This window comes from Chondrus crispus, genomic scaffold (assembly GCF_000350225.1).
Source record: "Chondrus crispus Stackhouse genomic scaffold, scaffold_96, whole genome shotgun sequence".
NCBI lineage: Eukaryota > Rhodophyta > Florideophyceae > Gigartinales > Gigartinaceae > Chondrus > Chondrus crispus.
In genome coordinates this window covers 270,992-292,986 of record NW_005178858.1, presented here as the reverse complement: position 1 = coordinate 292,986, position 21,995 = coordinate 270,992, and the positions used below count along the sequence as shown (strand labels likewise).

General features: G+C 51.3%; 1 protein-coding gene across 1 annotated transcript; it reads left to right on the top strand.

The window, feature by feature from the left end:
• The first annotated feature begins 4,566 nt into the window (after nt 1-4,566).
• Nucleotides 4,567-4,836, top strand: CHC_T00008197001 (hypothetical protein). The gene has a single exon (XM_005712108.1). It carries the CDS (start codon nt 4,567-4,569, stop codon nt 4,834-4,836), a length of 270 nt encoding a protein of 89 aa, XP_005712165.1.
• The last annotated feature ends 17,159 nt before the right edge of the window (nt 4,837-21,995 follow it).

Genomic DNA, 21,995 nt, shown 5'->3' with positions numbered 1-21,995 from the left:
GAAGGGTTTGCAACAGGGTGCATTGCTGCATGGTGGGTGTAAACTCAAGCAGCATTACACCAAACTGCTGTACCCTACTAGGGCACTGTACTTTCAACGCGGACGTCATAAACAATGCTTCAGCGCATTGTGGGCACCGCAGTACGGTGTGCACTACTGTACCCAAGGGTACCGTTATCCTTGGTACTGCAACCTTAAGGGTACCCTTGGTACTGTACGCCTTCTTGGTCTCCGGAAATTGCTCCAGCCCGCACTATTGTGAGTAAACCACAAATACAGTAGAGCTCAGCCACAAATATCGAGCTATTGCGCAAAGGCCTTTCGGTGCACAATTTTCTAGACATTTCAAACGACGCCCGTCAAAGTGCTCATAAAATGATTAGGCCAAAGGCTTTGGTATTGCAATATAAATTTATTGTTTTCCGACATATCTGTAATTACTGAACACCTATTTCATATAAAAAATAGTTCGCAACAACAAATATCCTAGCGCACCAATCACAGAGACTGAGTGTCTTCGTCAGAACCAATCATGCTGCGAAACCTGGTATCCATCTTTTGTCGACGCCTGCGACAGTAGCGTTCTTGCCTCAATTTGCGCTTCTCCAAAAGCTCACCCCCGATACTGTAGTTGCGATTTTTGAATCGCTGATAGAAGTCCAAATCGTCACAACGCAGACCGTCGCCACGAACATGCGCGTTTGTCAGCGCTAGGCAGAGCCTAAAAATGGGATCATAATTGGCTTCACTCCACCGATACTTGCTCCCAACCACTCCCCAAAGCGAGCATAGACGCCCAAAAAAAGTCTCCACTATGATTCTATCCGAAGATAGTTTGCGGTTAAAAGATTCCTCCTCGAAAGACTACATCCCACGGGCAGGACGCTTGTGGGGTGTAACGGCGCGCACAAATTCCATTGCCCCCTGGTAACCTTTGTCTGCAATAAGGCACCAATGCTCCGGAAACTCCTCCGAATAAAGTCCACCATCTGTCATTTGCCCCCCTCCCTCACACTTTCGCAAGGCTGTGTCGTGAAAAGTCTTGTTGCGGTGCATAATATCGATGTCCGAGTAGGACCCCGGATAATGTTGTGCAGAATCAATCGCAAACCCGGTCGGTAAGACCGAAACCTCTACTTTATACCTATATAATTTGTGCTTCCCCGAAAAATATTTTTTAGATTCCTCATGGTTTCCCGATGGCCGATTCGTATGCTGAAACGTCACGTCAGTTGCTTACAACGCATACCTGAAATTGCTAAAGGTTTTTGCTTTCTCTTCCAATACAGTCATGCTGTGATGCTCCATCGTCTGGACTACAAACAGACGATAGAAGTCATCCGTTATTAGACGGATGAAAATCATTATAAGACGCTCGAACGTTGGCCCTTTGATCTTAAAAATACGCCCTAGGAGGTCCCAATTACCGCCGTGCTTGAGGACCGTAATCACCATGAACAAAACGTCTTTGCCCGTAAACGGAGATTTGCGCCCACGCCCGACATTGAATTTTGACGTTATAAAATCCGCGAACGTCGTCCAAATGCTTTGAAATTGCCGAATATTAAAGTTTGTCATTTGGACGATTGACGCAGACCCCCCACTCTGATAGAATGTGTCGAGAATTGGGGACGGAGAGTCACATTCTTCGTCAGAGCTGTCATTGAGAGGTGTAGTCTCATATCGAGAAAATGCTTCATAACGGCGGAGGGCTGTGTCGGCGAGGATCTGGATACCGGCGGTGGCCTCGGTGGCCGAAATATTCTGCATGTCGGAGTCCGTGATGAGGCAGGGCACGGCGCTGAAAGTAGAATTCGTAGCACGAGGAGCGATCTGTGCTTTTCTTTCAATACAACCAGTAGAAGGCGCGAGGGGAGTACAGTGCCTGATAGGGGAAGGTGCGGCTGGTCTGCGATTGGGGCACTGGGAAAGCGTTATTAAGAGAGCACGAGGTGTGCCCGGAGTTGCGGTGGGCGTGCGTGGGTGCAAAGAGGAGGGGAACGGAGGGGATGATTGCCGGGGGATGGGTGGGAACGCGGCCGGGGAGGACGGCAAGGGGGGCACGGGAGCCGCTGTTGGGGAGCTGGTGTGGATTTGAAGGGTCGGCGATGTGCATTTTTGACTGCATAGTGAGATGACGAAATGGGTCTACGCGTCGACATCGAAGTATTGCGCAAATACAGTGCGTTTTTTGAAAAGCCCGCCCAAATGAGCGTGGTTGTCTTTTTATTGTACAAAAGCCTTGCTGTCGAGAAAAGATCTTTGATGTACGAAATCTCGTCAAAAATCGTGCTTTGATTAGTTCCACAGATAGTATATTGTCATTTCTATATTACTTGGTCCGTTCTATTTTTAGCCCTGCTATTTTGCAATTATCAGAATATATGCTCAGCAATCGTGGATGTGCGTGGGAGGTCTAGTGGGGTCTCAATTTCGCGGCATCGCCCAGCTGTACTGTTGTCGAATTATGGGTCATGGCGAGCTGGTTACAGTGGAAGTCAGTGCAACGTATCGAGCAGGGAAATGTGTAGAGGTGTCAACACGGTATCCGACGCGACGGGCGTAGTAGGTAGAGGACACTCTTCTGATGAAGAACTTAGCGGCCGAAGGGTAAGGATGGCAAAGATTGGTCAGCACTAATTGCTGGGGCTTCCTCCTCCCTCTATCCTCTTTATACTGCTCATTCCTCTTTCTTAAGTATCCGCTTTTCGCTCGAACGCCGGTACTGTTCTACTGCTTTGCTGCTCTAATTCCGTGTTTGTAGATACATGTTGCACATATCGGATTGCACGTATCGGAATTAGCTGTCTGCCCCACCCTCGTCCATCCCGAATTGGACCGCGTGCCCTTTTGCCGTTCTCTTGCAATGAGAACAATTGCGCTTGCTTCTCAGACTGTCGCGCTCGTCTGAGGTACTCTATATACACATGCATTGCCTTAGCTTTCCCCTTCTGGGCAAGGTGTTGCTGTTGCCTCTTTCCCTGTGACCCTTGGCGCGGTGGTGCTCACTGCTCCCTGGGTCTGCGTTTCTGCTTGCTTGTGTTGGTAAGTGCGTCTTACCAACAACCAATTGCTCATCAAACGATGAGCCGTTCTCATGCTTGCTCACTGGAAGATATCCTTTTGGCAGGGCTCGTTGTGAACAGGGGCTGTCACACAATGGATCCAATTCTAACAAGTGTCAAAATCTCTATGGTCTCATTTCACACTGATCAGATTACAACTGTACAGCAGACGATTCGTGCATGACGCCTTGCAAATACAACCCGCTTGACTTCAAAGTGCTCAATTGCTGCCACTCCATGCCATCAATGAAGCCGTCTGCAAGATGTAGTGCAATGCGCCTGTTAGGCAGAGACCAAGGTCCGACGGTCCAACACAAACAACAGCAACAAAAACAACAACTGCCAACGGCACAGCGCTACGGAGTGTTCGAAGCTCCCTGTCCTCTTTAAGCGGGTTTGCGGCCCGCAGTAGCTCGGACCCCTGATAGGGGGGGGCAAAGAGAAGGGCCCAGCCCGGGATCGGTAAATGGTGGTAGAGACTTGTAAAGGCAACTGCTCGACGAGTTCGGAGGGGTGTTTAGGTAAACCTGGTCCGATGGGTCGTAAATCCAATGCTCGAAGAGCGCCTTGTACACCTTATACTCTTGATAAGGTCTTCGACGGGGACGTCGCAACGTAGCCCGTCGGGAAAGAAGAAAACGTAGCAGCGCTACACCTTCGTACTGCCCGATGGCAAAGTATCAACAACGGATCGGTCGCAACCAGATTCCGATGGAACCAACACTGAGAAAAGCACCACTGGTGCACCAACACAGAAGCCCGATGGCAAATGACGTCACGTTGCGGATCGCAATCCTACAAGGTGGGACCAACTCAAGATTAAGGGAAATTAGGATAGGGAAATAAAGGGAAAATGGATAAGGAAAAAGGGGACCCCCGAGCGCAAAGGATAAAGTAATCTGTAGTTAAAGGGAATGTCTTGTAAAAGACGGACTTCAACCAAGGCGATATCAGACTCTGGCAACTCGGGTTACCTTTACTGACTTGGTGGTCAGAGGGCTAAGGTATATATCGCCCCGCCGGAGCCACTACAGTAGCTCTCGGCGCTAGATCGTAGATCTAATCTAATGTTAAATAACTAATATGCAACTAATTAATAATTAATAATTAAAATAATAAAGTGAAATGATTTCCACTTTTGCTTGTCATACCCCATCATTTTCATTTCTTTTCACCCCCCTTTTCAGGTGCGTATTGCACTACATTTCCCCCTTCTGAGCGCCCTTGCGCAACGCCCAGCCATCGTATAATCTCCTGCCGCTGCTGACCGTGTTTCCCGGTCATCAATCACTCTGCGCGGCGTTCTAGCAAGGGTAAGACGAAAATACCATGCTTCCTTCTCCATCGGAACACTCGGACGATAGTGCCACCCGTAGACGTCCGGGCGTTGGCTTTCCTCGCAAGTTCGAAGTGCCCCGGGGTCTTCCTTCCATACCCCGTCTACCCCCTTCATTCCTCAAATTCCTCCTCTTTCTTGCACATTCTCTTTCTCCCATCGGCGATGTGCGTCTCCCCTTTCCTCCTCTTTTTTTGCATGCGTCTGCTAATTGCAGACGCCCTAAATGAGTCCAACGTCATTTTCATTGCCGGGGTCACTTGCCCCTTTTGCTTCTTGAAACCCCCCTTTTTCATTCTCAACCTTCAGACGGTCTCATTGTCTGTCCAGCTACCTCGTCGAGGGAACGTACTAATTGTGAATAGGGGTTCCATCTTTCCAATGGCCCCGCCTTGTTCGCTGTCCGGTGAGAGGCTTCCGGAAGCGCCCTTGTAGCGCGTTACGGTCGTCGTAAGTCTCGCCATGTTGCGAACGTCCCGCAATAAATTCCACGTCTCGTATGACCTTCTCCGTTCTTTGAGATCGACTCCTGATCTTGTTTCGGCCTCCCCTCTTTTTTTGTAGCGGCTGTGACACAGTAGAATTGAGATGTCTGCGGCGTGTAGGTTCGTGAAGATCCATTCCCTCGGAGCGACGCTGCCGTTGTTCACTGGTCTCTCGGATGAAGGTCTGGGTGCGTAGGTAGACTTGGGTCTCCATTGTCAATGGTCGCCCCGTTTCTGCTGTACCGTGCGGCACGATCACGTAGCGTTGGTCATTCACAATGTCTCCTTGCGTGTACGTTAGTCCGACAGACCGTCCGCTCGAACCAACCAGGGTCTTCACAACTGTGGAGCCCTTATCGAACGTCTTCAACGGCCTTCCCTTGACTGACCTGGTGGTCTTGCTGATTAGTGTCGGAGGGACGCGACCAGGTCTCCGACGTCACCAGAAAAAATAGAATGTAGCCGAACAAAGCGAAGTGAAAGCCGAGCACGACAGTCGCGTAACTTTTTCCTGCCTAACGAATTTCCATCCCCAATCTGTCGATCCTGGTCTTGCGCGTCGGCGTCGCGGTGCGGGGTCGTATTCCGCCTTCACAAAAAAAACAAGCAACCCAACGTAGAGCAAATAAAAATTAGGCAGCTAGAAAGGGAGTCAAAGACCAGGAAGTAAAAGGAGGGGGTCGCCTCGGTAGGTCACTCAGGGCATAAACAAGGTCCTGAGCTGGGCGACGTCAGTCGCTGCACGCAACAGACAGATTGTCGGTCCCAAGCTCGTCGAGTGACACTTTCTCTCCGTAGAGGTCGTTCTCGCCGTATGAATAAATAGATCACAATCCGCTCCCCTTCTTTCTTTCGTCTTCCTTACGGCGCTTCGAACAATGAGGTTTGCTGCGACAGTGGATAGCCGCTGTTCTGTGCAAGGGAGGACGGTTCCTATGCGAGTTTTGTGTCTAATGATACGCGGGTACCTCGAAATTGGCGTGACCTCTGTTCGGGGGGGGGGAATGTCCATGCGACCGTCGAGCGTCGGTCCCTTCATCCGTGGATCGTAATCACCTCGCCTAATGCGAGTTTGGCGACGTCGTCTGGCGGCGGTGTTGTGGGTGTCCTGCTCGGTCGTTGGTGGGTTTGCCGCCGGGGTACTTATGCCGTCGGCATTTAGCGAGCGACCAACAAATGCTGTGCTTGCCCCTTAATTTCGATAAAAATTTCGAATGCTGACTGTTGTTCCACTTTGACCACGCCACACTTCTCCGTTTGTCCCTTCTTCTTTGTGAAGTACAGTACACAGTACTTCTTATTTTCCTCCTCTCATTTTGATCTGATGAGGGCGGATCGCTGATCCAGACGTGATTTTCCCCACACGCGTCGGTGACGCGTGTATGCGCGCCAGTCCGGCGAGTTGTCTCTCGCTTAATTCCGGTTCTGTCTCCTTTGTCCTGCACCACCAAAATCGGAACAGAACAGCGAGAAAGAAACCTTGAAGGCCTTCGGATAAGATCAAGACTCGGTCCCCTTTCTGCAGCGCCTTCGTAGCGGTTGACGAGGCAATTTCCTTGATCTTCGCTGGTCCTACAATCCTCTTTCTGACCTGCGTGAGGTGGCCCTCACCCTGCTCTCACGATAAGCGCACCATTGTCAGCACCATACTTGTTACACCGTCCTCCTACCGTTATGGCGACGTCACTTTCGTCATTACCGGTGTACGACTTTCAGTGCGTAGACGAGCCGATGGCATGCTTGCGAGATTTCCCACAGACTGTCCCTCAGTCCGCGTATCGACTGCCTTCCTTCGGACCGTGGTCCCGTGTCAAACAAAATCATAAGTCCCACTGGCAGTGCCCGTCTCCATACGACAGCAACAAAATTCATAAGACACATCCGTTCTCGGTGGGGGCTGTTGCCGCGGGTCCAAAGTATCACAGAATGCGACCTTCTCACTGTGTTTCACGCGCGATCCCGTATTTCATAGCCATGTCCTTCTCCTCTGTACGCCGAGGCTTGCAGTGTCGGACCGTCAGTATTTCTTGAAAAAGCGGGGAGGTTCCCTTTTTCCCTCACCATCGTCCTTTCTCGGGACGTTACCAACGCGTGCTCTCTCTTATTCGTCGCGCTGTCTCGTCCTCGTCCGTCTATTGATATGTCTTGTGGTCTTGTTTGATCGAGGTTCGCGATACGCGGCCGCGTCGCCAGAGTCCTGCAACAACAAAAAGAAATAAAATACAATAGAATAGAGTGAAACATAACAGAAAAGAGGGAAAGAAAAGAAACAAAGAAACGACAGAGTTGAAGAGAGGTCATGGTGGTAAGTGCTAAGTAGATCACTCTAGAAAATAGGACTGGTTGTGCGCGTCGCCGTCGGTCACCGCGGGGTGACTTCGTAGCAGCGTTCTTCTGAGGGTGGTCCCTCTGGACGGGTCTTCGTGCTTGTCGAGCATGGGCAGTGTGTTAGCAGTGAGTGTGACGATCGGCTTCGTGTGAGGTCGGGTGGGGCTTGGCTGCGGGGCGACTTTGAATAGTTATGTCGCCGACTGTGGCCACGATCACCACTTCACGTGCGTACTACAGCTGTAGTAATTTTTCCCGCTTTTTGATTATAATTTCACAGCATAGCTGGAATCGACTTCTCACTTGTGTCGCCTGCTCAGAGGGTTGTTGTCGACACGCTTACATATGTATATATAATTCGATTTCATCATCCCTCCCACGTGGGCGGACCGTCCGTTCGAAACGTCATTTCTTGTGCGTACCGTGATGAGGCGTGTGTGTTTTCCGAGAGGCTCAATGTCTCATCCAAGGATACAGTCTCGCTTCTCTGCCTTGCTCTCCTTTCCTTCAAACTCCTTATCTGCGAACCCCCGTAGATGTGTTCCTTTCTCGAAGTTCTGACCTCTCTGTTGTGTCTAACCTACTAATTCTATTTACGATGGCTATCCCGGTTGTGCGTGCGACGCTTGCGTGGGTAAGGGTAGCCTTTTCCTTCGGAAATATGTGACTACTGCGCTGCGGGGGATCTGCTCAATAGGTTCCCACGTTGCGTCCTCGATGGTATACCCATACCACCTCACTTTGAGAATTAATTTCTCCTCGTCGTAGCCGTGGTCCACGATCTTGTCGATCACATACTCCTGACTCTCGGTTCCTTCTTCCTGCGTGTCCAACTGTCCTTCCCCCTTCCGAAGATCTTCCGCCTCATCCTCGTCTCTGGACTTTCCGAACTCGCGTAGGTCTGCAGGTGTCTCCGCTGTCGGCGTTCGACCAACTAAATTTTCCTGGTCCCCCGTCGTAGGCGCACGGGTGTGAGGACGTTTCTCGTCCTCCATTACCTCTCCTTCTTCGTTTAGCTCCGGCTCTCCCAGGAACTGTAGCGTTTGCCGTAGGCCAGTTATCGGCGCATAGTCCATCGGGCTTGGGGCTAACTCCACCCTGTCTCGCGATACGCGTTCCTCCTAATCGCCAATGGCAATGACTACCGTATCTTGATCCGATCTTCGAACCTGATAAGAGCCTGTGGCGACTTGTGCCAGCTTGTGTTTCGGTTCGCTAGCCGTGCCCTGCTCCTTCCGAAGGAACACGTAGGATCCCGGCGGGATCTCATATTGCGGTTTGCGAAGGCGGGCGTCGAAATTTCGTTTGTACCGGGCTTGTTCCTTTCGCAAACTCCTATCAGCGCCTTTCATCAGGCTTTCCAACCACGACTGCCATTTCAGGTAGTACGCTCGATTCGAGCTAAATCCTTCCAAACTTGGCTGTGTTTGTAACGCAATGCTTCTCGGCGCCCGAGCTAACACCAGCTCGAAGGGCGCGATATTCGTAGTTCGATAAACTTGCGTGTTCTATGCAAACGTCACAGCGTCGCTAAATAGGTCCCAGTCCTTGGGATGCTCTCCAACGTATTTTCGCAAGGCGGAAGTCAGCGTGCGGTTAAACCTCTCAACTTGGCCGTTGGCTTGCGGGTGGTACGTAGTCGTAAACACATTGCGTATGCCGAGAATTCGGCAGAAATTCTGAAAGAACCGGGCCGTGAACTGTGTTACATTGTCGGACAGCAGCTTGACCGGCGGTCCGTACACGAATACCCAATGGTGAACGAAGGCTTGTGCGATGTGCGCAGCTGATATCTTCTTCAACGGTACGGTTCGTACCAGTTTCGAGTATCGATCGCTGATCACGAGAATGTACCGATATCCTCGTTTAGTTGTAATTAGCTCGCCGAGGATGTCGATGGCGACAAACTCCAGCGGAGCTTTGGGCGTGAACAGCTTCATTTCCTTCGTGTTTCTTCTTAGCTTCACCCTTTCCCGCGCGCATGCGGTGCAATTCTTCGCGACTGCATAGCAGTCTAGGGCCATCGTAGGCCAATAAAAATATCTTCTCAAAGTCTTGTAAAGTTTCCTGCCTCCCGGGTGGCCTGCCAATTTTGCGTAGTGGCTCAACCCTAGGACGCGGTCCCTTAACGATTGTGGTATCACCACTTGTACAAACTCTGCCGCGGTACGGCATAGAGTTCCTTCGAGTTCCTCGGTTTCCATGCTGAATGCTCTCACCTTTCCGGCGTCCATTTCTTCCTTGATGCGATTGCAGAAGGGGTCGACGGCTTGCTCGCGAATGAGCTCCTCCGGAGTGACAGCTTGGAATTGATGGAGGCGATCAGAGGCGGTCCCCCCCTCAAGAGCGAGGATGTCGTCTATCGCGTCAAAACTTTCCTCGTTCTCCACTGTACCCTCGGCCGGTTCGGTCATAAAGCATGGGATTTCGTCGTCGATTTCGTCGACGGTTTCTCCTGCGGTCCGTAATCTTGACAGGGCGTCAGCTTGACTGTTCGCCTTGCCCTTCTTGTACTTGATTTCGAAATCGAATTCTGAGAGGCGGAGCCTCCATCGGATTAATCTCCCGCTGGGGTCGGTTACGTTCATCAACCACCTCAATGAGGCATGGTCGGTATGCACAATGAAGTGCTCGCCATATAGATATGGTCTTAAAGTCTGTACGGCCCAAATTACCGCTAGACATTCTTTTTCTGATACAGAATAGTTTCTCTCGGCTGCGGCTAACGTTCTTGAAAAGAACCCGATGGGTTTGCGTTGCGCATCCGGGTGTGTTTGAAATAGTGCAGCGCCTATTTGGTAGTCGCTTGCATCGGTATCTATCGAGTGGGGTAGGTCCTTCTTCGGCAGCGCCAACACCGGCGGTGCCAAGATGGCGTCCTTGAGCTTATGAAAAGCTTTCTTGCACGGTTCGTCGAATCTTTCCAACTGGACCGGTTGTCCCTTCTTCAACAGTTGATTGAGCGGATGCGCGATTTTCGCATAATGCGGAACGAATCTGCGGTAGACATTACAAAGTCCCAAGAAGCTCCTGAGCTGGGTCTGCGTTTGAGGGTACCTCACTTGTTCCAATGCGACGGTTCGCGCAGCGTCCACTTCCAATGTACCTGGCCGAACTACATGGCCCAGGTACTTGATCTTTTCGACGAAAAATTCACACTTGCGAAGTTTGAGCTTCACACCTGCCTTCTCCAATACAGAAAGTATTTCATCCACGTGCACGATGTGCTCCTCCCACGACTTGCTAAAAATTATTATGTCGTCCAGATACACCAAACAGCACTTCCAACGGAACGGAGAGAGCAGGATATCCATTGCTCTCTGAAACGTCGCTGGCGCGTTAGTTAGCCCGAAGGGCATTCTTGAGAAGCCATCCAGTCCTGAGTGACACGAAAATGCGGTCTTGTCGCGGTCGCGCTCAGGGATAAGCATCTGCCAATATCCGGAGATCGCGTCCAACGCGGAGAAAACCTTGGTGTCACCAAGCGAGTCCAGGCACTCATCCATGCGCGGTAAGGGGTACGTGTCCTTCACCGTCACTGCGTTCAACCTGCGGTAGTCTACGCAAAAACGCATTGACCCGTCCGGCTTGGGCACCAGCAACACGGGCGACGCCCATTCGGACTGCGCTGGTTCTATCACTCCTGCCTCCAACATCTTCTGCACCTCTGCATCTTCTACTTCGCGGGCTTCAGGCCCGGCCCGATACGGGGCTTGTGCGATGGGGCGAGTCTCGGGGATCAACTCCATCCGATGAACTGTGGTATTAATTTCGCCAAGCGTCCCATCCCACATCCTTGAATACTCCTTCAACATCCGACGGAACCGCTCGCGCAGCCGGTCCGGCACGTGGCTCAGGTCAAGTTCCTCCACGTCCGGCGGGGGAGGCTCAATCCGCCGCTCCGGCGTCGTAGTTGCCGTCGCGGAGAGCCTTTCCTCCCGTTCTCCTTGCTGGTCCTCGGGATCTTGATCCGACGGTTCGCATCTTGTCTCGCCCGTAGGCGTCTTGGTAGAATTAGGAAAATTTTCCTTCTTCCTTTCTTGAATTCCGAGAACTTCACCAATGGTGGTTTTGCTGTCGAGCGCGGCTCTCGGGTGCGGTAATAATTCTGCCATCACTTGGCCTTTTTGCACCCTGACAGGGTACGTCCTAAAATTCGCAACGAGTAAACGAAATGGCCGGTCAGGCTCGATCTGAACAACACCATTTGTACACGTCAGCCCGTGCCTTTCGTACAACGACGAGTACGGCTGAACCACAACTAAGCCCGCCCTCTTCGAGGTGCATTCCACGACGCGTTGCGTCCCTGGCTCAATAGTTGTGGCTCTTGCCAGTTTTACCTTAGGGGAAATTTCGCTCCACCTTTCCATCATTCTCGTCCTCTCCCGGGACGAGATTCTTCTTCCCTCTTCTCGTCGAGAACCGCCTAACTATCGGAACCTCCGAGAAATCCGCCAACTCAACCGTTTTCTTCCTTGGATAAATTGCTTCCACAAACCAGTCACAGTAGTCCGCGCCTAGAATTAGCGGGACTGCTAGTTTTTCACATACAATAAACTCGGCTGCGGCCACAAATTTTCCAAGCCTCACAGGCATTCTAATTGTGCCGAGAGTCCGGAGTGGCCTATTGTTTGCGTCGCCAATATCTTGGGTCGGTCCGTAGGACACTAGAGATTCCATTCCAGCTGGGAGTTCCCATTTTCACACAAGGTTTGGTCCCGCGCCGGTGTCTAAAACAGACAACACCCGGCTCATCAATCCGACTGTTGGTCCAATATCCGCGTAAACTTTGTAGTTTTTTCGCGCAAGCACCAAAATCTTCTCGGGACACTCCCTTCGCTTAACCCGGTACCAGGGTCTTCGAACTTCTTCCAGCGGATGATCTCGGGCTCGGCTCAAAATTTTCTTGACTTGAGCTGGCCCTTTGGGCTTATCCACCAATCCAACAACCTCCTCCCCGAGGCCTGACTTTTCCTTTAGAGACGGGGAACGGGGCTGAGCCCCGGGCACAGTACGTCGACCCTGTGCCTCTCGCGACTCATGCCAGATTCCCCTCTCTAGCTTTTCTGCCGCTGCGGGATCCTTCTCACATCCGACGGCGCGGGCCCCGCGGTGGGCCCTCTGAAGGGTTGGTTCGACCTCGGCGTTGAAGCACTCGGTGTGCTGGCCGTCTGCGAATCGAACCAATTCTTGACCTTCAGGTAACTCGTCGATGGTATCCCTAACCTCTCCATCGGAGACAACGCCTCATAATTTTCCAAAACTCGGTGCATTTCCCGGAGGGAAAGAATGCACGTTGGCGCGGCGTGCCCCTTTTCATAGCAATGATAGCACACCAGACCGTGCGTCTTGACGGGATACGGCGTCCTAGGTCCTCCACGGGCCGGCGGCCTTCCTTGACGTTGCGGCCTTCCCATCCAGCCTGGCCTTCGAAACGTCGTACCCTTGTCTTCCATCGGAATGCGCGGCGCCGGCGTGTGGCCGCGCCCCCGAAACATCATCACGGGATCCGTGGGCTCTGAAAACGACTCCGTCGTGTATGCAGGCGTCGGTAAAGTTGACGACCCGCTTGCCCCGTAGTCCTCGTGTCCGTAGCCCTCCGATGGCTCAATGAACTCGCCTTCGGCTACTAACGCTCCTTCGTAGTGATTTTCGCTACTTCCATGCGCACAGCGCTCATCTGACGCTGAAATGGACTCGGCTAAATGGACGGCGGCATGACTTTTGCGACCGGGATAAGAAGCCCTCGGCTTCTTACCCGCCCTAATTGTCGACGGCGTCTGAGTCGTGACCTTCTTGGTCTTCTTGTTCTTAGCGCCGCTCGCCGAGCCATGCGCCTTCGCATAATTAACTAGTCTCAAAAACGAAACGTCCCGATTGTCTTGTCGGTATTGAGATACCATCGGCTTGATACTCGAATCGAGTCCTTCAATAAACATCGTCATTTGTTCTTCCATCGAATATACGTTTCCACATCGATTGCTTGCGTCCGTCAGACGGATATAGAATTCCATCTCGTCTTCAGACGGTCTTTGCTGAACTTCTCGCAATGCGAGCACAGCTTGACGGATCGCCTCGTCGGTTGCGAAACTCCTCAACAACCACTGTACGGCCTCCGGCCAAACGGATATCTTTCCGTGATGGGCCCCGGCCGTCTGAGACACCGAGGTGTACTGCGTCAAGGCGATGCCGCTTAAAAATTCAGGCAACAGGCGGATCGCTTGCCCCTCGTTCATTTCTTGAGTATCAAACTCCTGAACTAATTTTGCCAAAAAATCCAACACAAGGACCCCGTCCTCACCTGTGAACGTGTTGTCCTTCTTCACCTTAGGCGGAATATCTCTCCTGATTTTTCGCACGGCGGTCCGCCGGGAACTTGACAAATATGTCTGCGGGTTCCGCAAGCGGTACGTTCGGTACGAAAGTAACTTCTTGAAGAGGTAGTTGGTCGGATTCAGCTCCTCCAACTCCTCCCATCGCGGCCTGCGCCGCGTTGCGACATCTTCGGGCTCCGCGTCCTTGTCTCTCCGCGAGGCGGACGAAGTGACTCCGCCTCGTCTGGAGGAAATTTTCTTGCTTGACGAAATTCCGTTTCCGTCTTCTGAACGGCGTTCGGAATCGCCCGAATGGTTCGACGAACCGCCGTTACCACCTTCGGAGGGACCAAGCGACTCCGACTGTGAGTCGCAGTTCTCCGGATCGTCACTACAGTGACCCTTGCTTGCACGTCGCTTGTCCTTCTTCGAGGGCTTCGACTTAGAACTCCGCTGCCGAGCGGGCTTGTCCTTCTTCGACCGACGGTCGCCCTCTCTACCCGAAGGGAGCGGCTCGTCGTCCCATCCTTGCGGAGCTTGATCCGCGGCCTGCTCAAGGTCCTTGAGACGTTGCGCGGCGCGATCGAATCGGTCATCGATGCTTGCTCTGAATTTTCCTAAGGACTCCAAGGCTTGATTCGCGTCGCGCCTCGCGTCCTTGACCGAAATTTTCAACGAGGCCAGGACCTCCGGCTCCAGACCGTCGGTCGCCTCATCTCGCTCCTTCTCGACGAGATCCACTCGAGCCGACAGCTCTCCCAAAACGGTGTGGAACTCGGATCCCTGCAACTCCAGTTGCTTCCGGACGAGGGCTAGTTCAGCCTCGAGATTTTTCTTCGCTTCTTCGCGAATTTCGCTGCTCATCTTCTCCAACTTCTCGTCGAGGTCAGTCTTGTCGGCGGCTATCCCCGTAGGGGATTCTTGATCTCCGGGGTCCGTGGCCGTATTGGCCTGGCTCCGGGTGCGAGGACCTCGCGGGATCCTCGACGCCCTTGCCGATCCGCTCCTACTCGCCCCGGGACCGACGTCCCCGGGGGCGCTTGTGGACCTCGCTCGTACGAGCGGACCTACGCAGCAAAAAAAGTTACAAACAAAAAGAAAATAAAAAAAAGAGTCCGTTACCCAGACCACTTCCTTGTCGTAGATAAAACAAATTCTAGGTCGGGAGACCACTTTTGTAGTGCAATGCGCCTGTTAGGCAGAGACCAAGGTCCGACGGTCCAACACAAACAACAGCAACAAAAACAACAACTGCCAACGGCACAGCGCTACGGAGTGTTCGAAGCTCCCTGTCCTCTTTAAGCGGGTTTGCGGCCCGCAGTAGCTCGGATCCCTGATAGGGGGGGCAAAGAGAAGGGCCCAGCCCGGGATCGGTAAATGGTGGTAGAGACTTGTAAAGGCAACTGCTCGACGAGTTCGGAGGGGTGTTTAGGTAAACCTGGTCCGATGGGTCGTAAATCCAATGCTCGAAGAGCGCCTTGTACACCTTATACTCTTGATAAGGTCTTCGACGGGGACGTCGCAACGTAGCCCGTCGGGAAAGAAGAAAACGTAGCAGCGCTACACCTTCGTACTGCCCGATGGCAAAGTATCAACAACGGATCGGTCGCAACCAGATTCCGATGGAACCAACACTGAGAAAAGCACCACTGGTGCACCAACACAGAAGCCCGATGGCAAATGACGTCACGTTGCGGATCGCAATCCTACAAGGTGGGACCAACTCAAGATTAAGGGAAATTAGGATAGGAAAATAAAGGGAAAATGGATAAGGAAAAAGGGGACCCCCGAGTGCAAAGGATAAAGTAATCTGTAGTTAAAGGGAATGTCTTGTAAAAGACGGACTTCAACCAAGGCGATATCAGACTCTGGCAACTCGGGTTACCTTTACTGACTTGGTGGTCAGAGGGATAAGGTATATATCGCCCCGCCGGAGCCACTACAGTAGCTCTCGGTGCTAGATCGTAGATCTAATCTAATGTTAAATAACTAATATGCAACTAATTAGAATTAATAATTAAAATAATAAAGTGAAATGATTTCCACTTTTGCTTGTCATACCCCATCATTTTCATTTCTTTTCACCCCCCTTTTCAGGTGCGTATTGCACTACACAAGACTCATGGTACTTTGCAAGGGCTGGCTGGCACGCATTCTCAGAGGGAGCCAATACCGAAAGGGCTTGATATCCCAACTACTGTACATTGTTGAACCACCAGAACCTCGGTGTGTTGACACATCAGGAACCCTCGTAGCCAGCACGTAGACCCGATTCCACCTCATTCAAAATCCTTTTCTTCAAGCAGGTCACGGTCAACGCAGATCATACAGTTATTGCATAGAAGAAGAAAATCGATAAACCCGATGATAGTGCTTCTTTTTCATTTCCGATATACACTTCACTGCTTCACTGCTTCCTTGGCCGCGGAAATATTAACGCAAAACGAGACTATTCAAGTGACGGCGTTCCCAAAGACACAAGAGAGACATCTTTTAGCTTGTGAAAGAGCATCCATCACTTGATCATATCGCATGCCATCAGCTCCACAAGCAGGCAATGGTTTTGGAGCAAGAGTTTCTCCCATCCTGCCGTTCCTTCGAGAATGCCATACTATTCAGTGGAAAACAATTAACACAACGAAAATGGCGATATTTAGAACAGTCGTTGGAAATCAGATCATAGCCGATAAAGAAATGCATTGCATGGCTTCGCTGGGAAGATAAAAAGCCCACCGAGCTGTTAGTTCCTTAAAAACAGGAAGCGCTGTGCATTTATGGTTGCCCTTACATGAAGGGAAGGGTAACATTTTCTACCTCCAAACGCTTTGACTTGACTACATTTAACTACGATCTGTGTGGCGCAACGCGTCCATGCCGCATGGCATTGCTGGCAATCTAAAAATTGCAATTTTTGGGCTCGCGTGTACACGTGTGTGCGGAATCCTCGCGGAGGTACCGCTGTCCTCCGTGCTGACATTACAGAGCTTACAGACCCTTCCCTGACAGTAGAATGATAGACACGCCGCCGTCGGCGCCCCTCGACACGTGTACGTGTGCGGACCACCGCGACTTCAATCCGGCACTCCATTAGTATATAGGGCAGTACGGTAGCACCACCCTAGTAAACCCAACCAAGTCCGGCCTCTACAGCTCAGTGCCCCCTTATATTGCACGGTGAACTCACCGACGGTATAGGCGCCAAGCGCCAGTGTACGCTGACTTCACCAACAGCTCCCTTTACTTCCCCTCCTATCCCTATCCGCCCTACTGGCTGTCTACAGTCCGGTCAGTCCGGGGTACTCTCGGAGCTTGTCTCTACTCTACCACTACCGCAGTCATACTGCGTCGCTACCCACCGCGCCCGAACTCGCAGAGTAGTTCGCCGAACTCGGCGTTGCACTACAATCTGGTAGGATAGACTACAGTGAATCGATTTCTTATTATTGTGATTCTTGTGCAATGAAAAGTACAAGTTCAAGCATCTTTATTCAAAAGGCGATGAATGGCTTCACGCTTTCAGAGGTCTCAAAGGTGGTCTTCTTGCATCCAAGCCACGCAAGAATAAACAGTTCTGTCTTATGAACATAGGAGGTGTGCCCAACGAGTTTCTGGACGGGTTTCAGGATTTGCATCTTCAAAGTTCCTTCTGAGAAACGAAAGGTAACTTCTGAGGGTGTAAATATGATATGTTCGAGATCAACGTAGCGCTGGGTCGGTTTGCAGTGGTATAGCAAAAGTTTTTACATGTCCACCAAGTGCCCCCCATTCTACAGCTCCGGCGATATTCGTCCATGGAAGGAGTTTATTTCTAATTCTGACTTCAATTCTAGTCCGGGAGGTACTCTTCACATTCTATCGAGCATGCAAAAGTCTAAAAAGGGAAATAGAAGTGTGTCCTCATCTGAGATCATCTCCAGGCATTGAAATGCAAATCTGCTCTCCTTACTGAATCACGCGGTACTCCCTTTCTCAAAGAGAACACGAGTGTAACTACTGTATGTCACAGGTGTGCTGAGAGTGCGGTATGGTGGGATTCGTTCATAAGATGCAGATAAAGTGGTATAATTTCCATATGAGCGTTTGGTAAGAGGGCCCGGGCCCTTGTAGACCTAAGTGAAAACATTATACAGTACCCTAAGAGCAACCCCACCGCATCGATTCTATTGCCGGATAGAAATGAAACGTGTACGCTGACTATTCGCCGGTTGCACGAATAGATTTTTGTGGCGAATCGTCAAACTATTCGTGTGGATTCTATTCGCGTCAACCCCAACACATATTTGCAACTCTATCGCTGAATGCTCGTGCGGACAGCGGCGAGACGTCACACATCGTCTGCGAAGAGGCGATCGTTCATCGAGACACCCACCCCTCGCCGTGAATCCCGCACGGCTGCATGTCTGTCTTCCGCAGCCTGTGCCCTCTGTCCCTGTTCGCCGCGCGCCCTCCCTCCGGTACTGTCCAACTACGCGCTCCCACACGGCATCATCGCCAATGAAACCGATAGAAGTCCTCAGAACCGTCCTTCAGTACACAGACGACAGCCATGGGGATGATGAAATCATTGTCGCGAGCATGCACGGGTCAGGCGTCGCCGAGGTGCATGCTGCAGCGACGAAGCATCGCGGAGGTTCTATTGCACGTTGTAGTAAAATGCAGAGATGAGATGGCTCTCTTTGATGTTTATCGTCAGGAGAGTCTTAAGTAGGGAAAGAAAGACAGGGCAATATGGAAAACTATAGTAGGTGCGGTCTGACTGGGCTGTCTTACGAGGCGGTGCACTGTAGAGTGCCTAAGAGCTGCCGCGTAAGTTTTGAGGAGTTCGGAAGCAGAACGCTTCCAGATGCACATGCAATTTTTGCATGCCGCACTCATGCTTGAGTTGACATGAAATGCTCTAACAGCACAATAGCCAGCCAAGTAACACAGCGTGGCGCAATAGTCCTCTTCTTCAGTGAGTAGTTACTGTGCCATCGTCGCTTTTGCTGAGGAAACCAAGTCTTGGTCTGAGTGCGAATTAAGGAACGCGGAAAGCACGAAGGGAATGTCTTCCTGCAATGAAGCCAATGGTTCCCAGGTAGGATCCTCGTGATCAAATCCCAGCCACTTTGTACAGACCTCGTACTGGTATTTTTGGTCGTTCCAGCGAAGATCGAGCAGTTCCTCAACTGTGTTAAGGTGAGAGTTATTGTGGGCTACCGTGTCCAACAGTTCTTCACTGACGTCCAGCTGTGCGTCAGCGTAAAACTTGAGACGATTTGCATGCAGGAGGGAAAAGGAGTTCGAAAGGAGATCCTCACATTCGAAGATTAGATCGGACACTGCTCTTGTTATTCGCTGTGGCCCACGCCAGATAACGCGAAGCTTATGCCCTTTGCTTCCTGCCTTCTGGGCTACTAGCACGTAATCACCGACTTCGAAATTGACAGGGCGCACGTGTGTCTTGTCGTTGTGACGTTTTACAGCTGCATCTCGTGCTTTGTTGCGTCGAAGGCGCGTTTCGCGATGGATGTTCTCCAGAGCTTTAATCAGCACGTTTGTTTTCATGATGCCTTGTGCCCGAATGAATTCAATTGAAGCTGGAACCGGGACAATCGGGGGCAGAAGATTGCGTAACGGGTTGTCGGCAGGGAGTCCTGTGAAGATTGTAGTGGGTGCTCTCTTGCCCAAGCTTGGACGGACGGAGTGGTTCAAAATGCTCTGGACCAAAGGGAGTACAGTGGGCCACTCTGCTTCCTTCACACGGAACTCGGAAAGCAGGGCACGGCAGGCTGGCAAGACTTCTTTGCATGCTGTCTCCACAGTACTGTTGGACTGTGGACAGTATGGTGTGGTGAAGTGATGATGGGAATGTAGACGGCGATTGATTTCTGTCATGACCTTGTTCTTGAAGTGGCTACCACGATCTGAATTCCACATGAGAACCACGCCAAACAACGAAAACCATTTGATTAGAGTGGTGACAGTGGCTTCGGCATCGTCTGTAACACAAGCTTCTAGCATCACAAATTCTGAGGCGTCATCTTTGAGAATAAGAACACAAATCTCAGCTGTGTCGCTTTTTCCCATAAACAGGTAGTCGAAATGTAGAAGCTCGTTCGGGGCGTCCGCATGCAGTGCATGCCCTAATGGCCGCGGTATGCGTTTCCCACCTATTGTGCTCTTGCAGTGGAGACAGGTATTGCAGAATGTAGCAATGTCGCTATTCATGGCTTCCCAAAAGAAGTGTTCCCCAATACTTGCCTTGGTAGCTTCCAAACCTCGATGTCCTCCACCACCACAGTGCCCAATGACACAAAGGCGCAGCTGAAGCTTCTGGGCTGAGACTGGAATCCACACTGCCCCCGTTTCAGATTTCCAAATTCCACGTGACTCTTTGAGATTACTTGGAGTATCCCCTTCTCCAAATGCTCTGGACTGTGTCCTTGCGATTTCTTTGACTTGGGGCCAACTGAAGTCTGGATTCAGATCTGGGGCGATGGGTGCAGTAAAAAGAGAGGCCATGCGGCGTTGGGTTAAGGAGTTGCCGGTAGAGGAAGCATTACCCCAGCGAGACAGAAGGTCTGCCCAGCAGTTTTCTTCTCCAGATATATGAATTATGGTGTAACGAAATGCAGAAAGAGACAGCGCCCAGCGCTCGACTTTGTTCATCACATGCTTCTGTAGACTGGGATTTGTAAACAGGGGGTTGAAGATATATACCAGGTTCTTATGATCTGTAAAGAGCATAAAACCCTCCGGGCGAAGCAACATATAGTCTAAGCGGGTGACGGACTGGACAATGGCAAATGCCTCTTTCTCCGGTGTGGACCAACGCGCACTAGACCCGTGAAAGGATCCCGAGAGAAACGCTAAGGGCTCGTGTCGCTTTGTTGAAAATGCCGCGTCGAGATCAACTCCAGGAATCTGCGATAGGACGCCTGACCAATGTTCATCGCTGGCATCGGTAAAGAGGCATAGAGTTTTCGCTGGGTCTGGGTGCGCGAGAGTAAGGGAAGTTGCGAGGGCCTTCTTAACTGCTTCAAAGCACTGTGTGTGGCTCCTGTTCCATGAAGTGTCCGAGAGCTTTACTTTGGCAGCGGCCTTTTTCGTACGAGACCCAGCAAGAGACAGCACCTCCTCAAGTAATTTTGATAGCAGGGAGACCAACTCGTTATACTGAGGAATTGACATCCTCATCCAATTCACAGCGCAAAGGAACTGCTGCAGCTGATCACCTGTGTTCGGAGCAGGCATCTGCAGTAGAGACTCCATACGCTTGGGGTCCATCCTGATACCTGCTTCTGAAATGACCCTGCCGCACCAGTTTACAATAGTTACGTAAAACTGGCATTTGCGCGCATGTAGCTTGATCCCATGTTCACGGCAGATTAAGAAAAATTTCCGTAATTTGCAGAAAAGTTCGTCTTCGTTTGTACAGTGAATGAGAATGTCATCGAGCCACTGTAGCATCCAGTCTCGAAGCGATAGACAGATCTCTGCTACTGTACTCTGGAAGTAAAAAGTAGCGTTTGTCTGTCCGTGAAGTACCCGAGTGGGGGTGAAAACACCATCAGGTGTGATGAAGCTTTGGCATTCCTGCGCAGTTTCATCGAGAGGAATCTGCCAATACCCATGACAAAGGTCAATTGTTGCGAAAACCTTGTCCCCAGCGAATTCTGACGCTGCTGTCTCGAAGTGAGGCATCGGCCACGTGAAAGGTACTGTTTGATTGTTGACTGGACGAAGGTCCACCGTGAAACGGAACTGTTCCGGACCAGTTTTGGCACAAGCAGGGGTGCGCATGCCCATTGACTCTGATTGTTGCGCCTGACCAACCCTAATTGTAGCAGTTCGTCCGTTTTAGCCCTCAGAAAAGCTGCCTGTGGTGGCGAATATCGTCTGACTTTCACACGCACGGCTTTGGCATCCTCTTTGAGGTGAATTTGCATGGGCGGTACCCTGGCAGGAGGATCGGACCCCAGGCTTGTTCGGAAAATGTCCTTGTATTCCGTCAGCATCGCCTTCAGTTCGCTGTGGAGGTGTGCTGGAAGACCATTGGCAATGGCATCTTTTACGCCGTCATGTAGAGCTTGCGTCGTAGTCGACGGATCATCCGTTCCCGGATCCAGTTCATCGTCCACTCGTAAGGGGTCATCATCTAATCCGTCACCATAGAAAAGAGCGGATGGCACATGATCAATCATGCCGCTTGCATCATTTTTTTCCAATACTGCGTTCGAGAGACAATCTGAATTGACATATTCCTCGTCATGGAACTCTTCCGATTCCTCCTCCTGGCCGCTTCTGTCCAGTAGCACTCGAGAGAGACGCGAGGGGTTGTTTGTAGACGATGGAATGCCCTCCTCTACAGCACCCGAAAATTCGACATGAGAGAAATCTGCGTTGTGGAACTCGTCGCGAACCTCCGCCAGGTGTTTGTCAAGATTAAAACCCATAGACCGAAGCAGGGGACGTGAGAGAAGGA

What these genes read in the sequence shown, in the direction of transcription:
- CHC_T00008197001 (XM_005712108.1), top strand. Translation starts at nt 4,567, where the DNA reads ATGTGCGTCTCCCCTTTCCTCCTCTTTTTTTGCATGCGTCTGCTAATT.